Genomic DNA, 6,211 nt, shown 5'->3' on the forward strand with positions numbered 1-6,211 from the left:
CCATAGATGCTGTCATAATAATCACTTCAGAAGTAGACAAAAACCTTTGAGCCAAGTGGATGAGGTGGAACAGCTGCTATTGGGTATTTATATATCACCACCCCTTTTTAAACTACTGGTAATTGAAGAGTACTGCAGTTGGGGAAAGGGCACCACCTAGTGGACTGGTGCCCTACTTCATGTAGTGGTGCTCTACTTCATGTAGAGGCGTGGTTCCTTTGACCTTGTTTTCATGGTGTACCTTTGTGTTGTAACAAAATATGTGGATACTTCAGAATATAGAATTACAGGGCTTCTCTAGAACAGACTGTTTGTGCTTCTACACCTGCAGGTGCTTCTACACCTGCATTGCTTGCTGTTTGGGGTTTTAGGCTGGGTTTCTGTACAGCACTTTGTGATATCAGCTGATGTAAGAAGGGCTATATAAATACATTTGATTTGATTTATATAATTTTTGTTTCTCTACAGCATTTTTGCTTATCAGAACTGTGCTGATGCATACCACTAAGCTGTACACAGATTCAACCACAAATGTCACTTACTGAACACTATTTTTATGGTGTCAATGAATTTATTTAGGGAGAGGGGCAACTTCAGGAAGACATAATATGATATTATGTTACAGTCATTAAGAAATAACATCCTCTAGCAGTCATACATTTACCTTGGGTACCTTACTAATCCCCACTGCTGCCTATGTCTATATCCCTAATACACTTACCCTGTCACTTTTCTCTCTATGCATCACATTATTTGTTTAACTTGCAATAAATACTCTCTCCTATCATTCTATCTTCATGTACTACAATATAAATATACCAGTATCGTTGCGGTTACAGGCATACTGTATTATACAGTCAAATAATACGTGTTTGCAGTTGCTAGTTACCTCTGATCTGTAGTCACACATGACCACAGACTGTTCATACAGTAGCTACGTGTGGCTAACATGAATTACTAGCATCTCTAACGACTTTATACAGACATCTCTGAGGACATGGTCCCTCAGTGGTCGAGGTGCATATACACATCCCTCAGTGGTCCCTTCAACATTGGGAATGCCTCAGTCATGTTCATGTTGTGGTCAACCTGCTACCAAGTCAGCAAAGATTTGTCCCCCAATATGGCTTTAAAGTCTGTTTTTGCCATTCATCTAACATGGCGCTCGTGTATTTAAAAAAATTCTGAATATTCATTTAATGGCAATATGTAACTATAAAGTGAAAATATGAAGATCTATCGCAGATTCGTCATAAATAATAGGATAAATAATGTATGGGATGAATAGCACTAGACAAGCCATCTGTTTGAATAGGCCTGGTTACCACTCTATTGCCTCATCGCTTTCCCCATCCTCAGATAGGACCACTGGAGAGACTACAGACTACACATGCTCAACCCAGCGATACACCTGCAATACCCCTCCTATGCAACTACAGTCCTCACAAGTCCTCATACTCAAGGGCCTTCAAGTCGCAAGACATGACATTTCACGAGGACAGAGCCTGCTTGAAGTTAAAGGGAAACAATGGCTTCACTCCCCACATAACTGATTCTGTCAGCTTGAGTAAATTCTAAGCAGAGCTATCTACCTCAGTTGGTTTTGGTGCTTTGGCTGAATAGGGATATACTAAGGTTCTGTTGCTGAAGGGGGTGAAGGTCTTTGGAACGTGGAGAAGGGATGAAGAGGTGCAGCCAGGTAGGGTGGTGCTGGGTATATTTTTGTTAGTGTTCAGGGCTTGGTGACCCGCTCTCAGGGTGAGGGACACAGTGTGACAGAGGTTGCCTTCCGATTCCTTACCCTTCTCCCAGAAGTGAGCACTAGCTCACTCACTGGACCCCGCATGGACTAGACAGAGGGAGTTTCCACCCGGGTGCACACTTCGGGAAGAAGGGAAGGGAGTTGGCCACCATTGGTCTCTCTCCCTGAGTGTGCAGGAGGTCAGAGTGGGGAGGTCAGGGGTCAGCCAGGTCAAAGGTCACAGTTTGTTGCCGTTGTTCCGCAGGTTGTTGAGCTCCAGCTCCAGCTGTTGGAGTCTAACGTCTTTCTGCACCAGCTCCTCTCTCAACCTCTTTAGCTCATCATGCTGCCTGAAGAACATCCGCATGAGCTGGGAGAGAGGAATGACACACACACACACACACACACACACACACACACACACACACACACACACACACACACACACACACACACACACACACACACACACACACACACACACACACACAGTGAAGGTCAGGGTAAAGGCATAGTGCAGATGCATTGGCAAGACAGTGCCTGTGGTTGTGCAGTGTGCTATGTATTCTATGTTGTTCAAGACATGGTAATGTTTCTGAGAGTGAGTAGGGACATACCGCTGTCATATACACAACAACACATCAATTGGTTTCACCTCGTTCTCTGTCTTGGGTGGAATACTCTCCAGCAGGCCATTCATCACCATGGTCTTCCTCTCCCTCACAGGGGCCTTGAAGGCCTTCTGGCAGGGCCGCTTGTATCCAGCCTTTAGGGACATCAACACTGGCTCTAAACACACACACACACACACACACACACACACACACACACACACACACACACACACACACACACACACACACACACACACACACACACACACACACACACACGGATGATGCTCACCAGTTTTGCATAATTGTATGTTTGTATCAGTATTCATAAAAGCATTAGTTACATGTGTATGCCATTTTGCAGTATAGCACTACTCACCTCTGTCCATCCCACTCAGCCACTCATCTGCAGTGAGGGCTGGTTCTGTGCCTGCTGTCATAGGGTAGATGTCCTCTTGGTATGTCTCGGACTGCAAAACCACAAGACAGTATTAATCATTCCTATAGCACCCAAAGCAGAAAATGAATGCTGCCGCATTGCCTTGTGCTAGTCTAGAAAGCACCTAGGCAGTATGATAAGGGTGACAAGCCAAGCATAACCCATATGGTGAGAGGAATACATTTCAGCTAGCTCCTGTCCTGGGTAATATTCCACACTAATGTAGCATTAGTGGCCAATATCATACAGTATCTCAGCTACTCAGACAACTCCCTTTGTCCAGGAAGGACAACATTTGATATCACTTGATTTTGCTTAGCTGGCGCATTTAGTGTTGAGTGCCCTAACACAGTTTCTGTAATATTACTCTTTGTGGACTCTTAGGATTTGAACCCAGGTCCCAGTGGCTAGAGGCCTCCTTGACCAATGAAGCACATTTGTTCTCTCTCTCTCTCTCTCACTCTCACTCACACACACACACACACACACACACACACACACACACACACACACACACACACACACACACACACACACACACACACACACACACACACACACACACGGTAGTTAATTACATTTTGCCATGTAGCGATGTAGCTAACTGCTAGAAAAGAAAAAGTACGCAAGAAATTCCTTTTTTTTTTTTTTCATCAGACCTGCCTAATTATCACTTGAAAATGTTTCCATTTTTAGTAGGCTAAATTACACATGATTCCAGAGTGATCTGTTCTTGCAATTTGTAATCTATGGCATTTCAGATTGAAATATGATCATTTATCACTAAGTAGTTTGGATGTAGTGAACTACTATTTAAAAGTAACCTTCAGTTAAGTAAACTATATTTTTCCTAAGGCTAGAGTAGCTAAAGTTCTTCCATTGTGAAGTGATTGGTAGCTTCAGAGTAGCTTCCCCAACACTGCACTCCATTCACCCTTCGTGGGACTATCATGGAGATGGGCTCGATGAGGCCCCTCAGAGTCACCAGCTTGTAGAAGCGGAACACCTCGCAGGCCGCCACGTCCAGCCCATGTTTTGGCATCACTCCTGTGAGGGTGGACAAAGAGAGGGAAAGGGGGTTGAGGTGAGTCTTGGAGTTAAAATGGACACCTTACATACCATGCCAATCTAGGGGCTTCTACTGTCAAGAGCAATGTTCAGACAGCATAGATAGAAACGGAATGTCTGGAACAGTCACAATTCTCTATATCAGTTGGAGATGAGAGACGAGTCTGGTCTATGTGCAATGTTCTGAGTGCTGCGAATGTCCCTCTTGTTAGGATTCCTGATTGTGCTGTGGGTTCACTGAGGGCTGAATTTGAGATCACATCCTCTAAAATCATGCATTGATGTCAATTGGAATTTTGCACTAACATCAGAGTTCTGAGCGCAGATCTCAAGTTTTATGATTCGGCACTAATAGAAAAAAACTCAACCTTGTACCCTGTCATGTATCTGAAATGTTGTTCCAAGAGTTCGAAAAGTATGATTTTCACTCATTGATTAACCTCAATTTACAGGCTTCCTCACTGATGAACGAGACCTGGAAGGATGGCATTGCGATTTGTAAGGCTACTTAGTATTCATCGATTGATGTGAGTGACTTACCCAGGCCTTTCTGTGGAGCCGGGGACCTGAACTCCATTAGGTACTGCAGGTAGGGCTTCTCTGTGCCCACCTCATAGTATCTGATGTTACCATCTCCCTGTGAACCAGACACAGATACCTGAGATCACACAGCAGATAGCAGTAATGTTGAGGTTCCCATGGTAACACACTCTCTTTCACACACGCGCATACATATATTTCACATACACACCACACAAAATGCATTTTCACAATTATAAGCAAATGAGGAAGCGCACACCCCACATAGGGGTTCCATTTCAAGTCAGTCAATTCAAAAAGTGAAATTAAATCCCAATTAAATTCAAGAGAGAAATTCGCATTAAAACGTACAAATTAAATTCATACACATCACCTCACGTGATAGTTGAAAGCTAAGGTCAAGTGGCCTTGGTATGACGTGTCTTACCTTGCCTGCCAGGTAGAGCATGTGTGTGTCAGCATCATAGAAAGGGAAGAGCAGCCCAGACAGCCCATCAATCTCCTCTTCTATGATGGGCATGGACAGGTCCTCCTGGAGAAAGAACCTTAGTGAGACACTGCTCTACACACACACTCTCTCTCTCTCTCTCTCTCTCTCTCTCTCTCTCTCTCTCTCTGTGTCTGTCTCTCTCTCTCTCTCTCTCTCTCTCTCTAACATAGACACTGATATATCACCAATGAGCTCACCTGATCCCACAGTGCCACTTGTCTAGTGTTCCATCGAGAGACTCCGGTGGTCACCAGGCGCTTCATGTTACCCAGAAACACCACTCTGTTCACCCTGTGGCTCTTACAGTCAGCTTCCTGTTCAGATATATGGCAATAGCTCTGGAAAATTATTCAAACTGGTTGTGTTACAACACAGCATGAAACAATACAGTAGCTACGTCTACAGAGGTAATCCTAATGCCAAAGCATTTGTGTGTGTGAGGTGTGTAGTGTGTGTGTATGTTTGTGTCTAGGTACCCCACAAATGGTGCTGTATATGGAGACAACACAGGTGTGTGAACAGGTCACTCTGGCTTTAAAAGCCATGTTGCAAGTTAAATGGGCTAATAAAAATAGAACATACAACCCTTGTAGATGACAACACAAAACAAATGAGAAAATAAATACAAATAAACATATATACACTACTGGTCAAAAGTTTTAGAACACCTACTCATTCAAGTGTTTTTCTTTATTTTTGCTATTTTCTACATTGTAGAATAATGGTGAAGACATCAAAAATATTAAATAACACATATGGAATCATGTAGTAACCAAAAAAGTGTTAAACAAATCAAAATATATTTTACATTCGAGATTCTTCAAAGTAGCCACCCTCTGCCTTGATGACAGCTTTGCACACTCAATTAACTGGTGTGCCTTGTTAAAAGTTAATTTGTGGAATTTCCTTCCTTAACGTGTTTGAGCCAATCAGTTGTGTTGTGACAAGGTGGGGAGGTATACAGAAGATATCCCTATTTGGTAAAAGACCAAGTCCATATTATGGCAAGAACAGCCAAATAAGCAAATAGAAATGACAGTCCATCATTACTTTAAGATATGAAGGTCAGTCAATATGGAAAATGTCGAGAACTTTAAAAGTTTCTTCAAGTGCAGTTGCAAAAACCTTCAAGCGCTATGACGAAACAGACTCATGAGGAACGCCACAGGAATGGATGACCCAGAGTTACCTCTGCTGCAGAGGATAAGTTCATTAGTGTTAACAGCCTCAGAAATTGCAACCCAAATAAATGCTTCACAGACACATCTCAACACTGCTCAGAGGAGACTGTGTGAATCAGGCCTTCATGGTCAAATTGC

General features: G+C 43.1%; 1 protein-coding gene across 1 annotated transcript; it reads right to left on the reverse strand.

Moving 5' to 3' along the window:
• Positions 1–557: 557 nt before the first annotated feature.
• On the reverse strand, positions 558–5,227 carry LOC123724441 (coronin-2B-like). Its single transcript, XM_045688061.1, has 7 exons — positions 5,090–5,227; positions 4,830–4,934; positions 4,403–4,499; positions 3,729–3,841; positions 2,735–2,825; positions 2,397–2,530; positions 558–2,111 (listed from the first exon to the last, which is right to left on the reverse strand). The coding sequence occupies exons 1-7, from the start codon at positions 5,153–5,155 to the stop codon at positions 1,980–1,982; spliced, it is 738 nt and encodes a 245-aa protein (XP_045544017.1). The 5' UTR covers positions 5,156–5,227; the 3' UTR covers positions 558–1,979.
• Positions 5,228–6,211: the final 984 nt, after the last annotated feature.

This window comes from Salmo salar, chromosome ssa10, assembly GCF_905237065.1.
Source record: "Salmo salar chromosome ssa10, Ssal_v3.1, whole genome shotgun sequence".
NCBI classification, from domain to species: domain Eukaryota; kingdom Metazoa; phylum Chordata; class Actinopteri; order Salmoniformes; family Salmonidae; genus Salmo; species Salmo salar.

Coding starts and splice junctions, on each gene's coding strand:
- LOC123724441 (XM_045688061.1), bottom strand. CDS start 5,155: ATGAAGCGCCTGGTGACCACCGGAGTCTCTCGATGGAACACTAGACAA. Junction 3,842..4,402: donor GGCTCCACAGAAAGGCCTGG/GTAAGTCACTCA, acceptor CCACCCTCACAG/GAGTGATGCCAAAACATGGG. Junction 2,531..2,734: donor GCTGAGTGGGATGGACAGAG/GTGAGTAGTGCT, acceptor GTGTGTGTTTAG/AGCCAGTGTTGATGTCCCTA.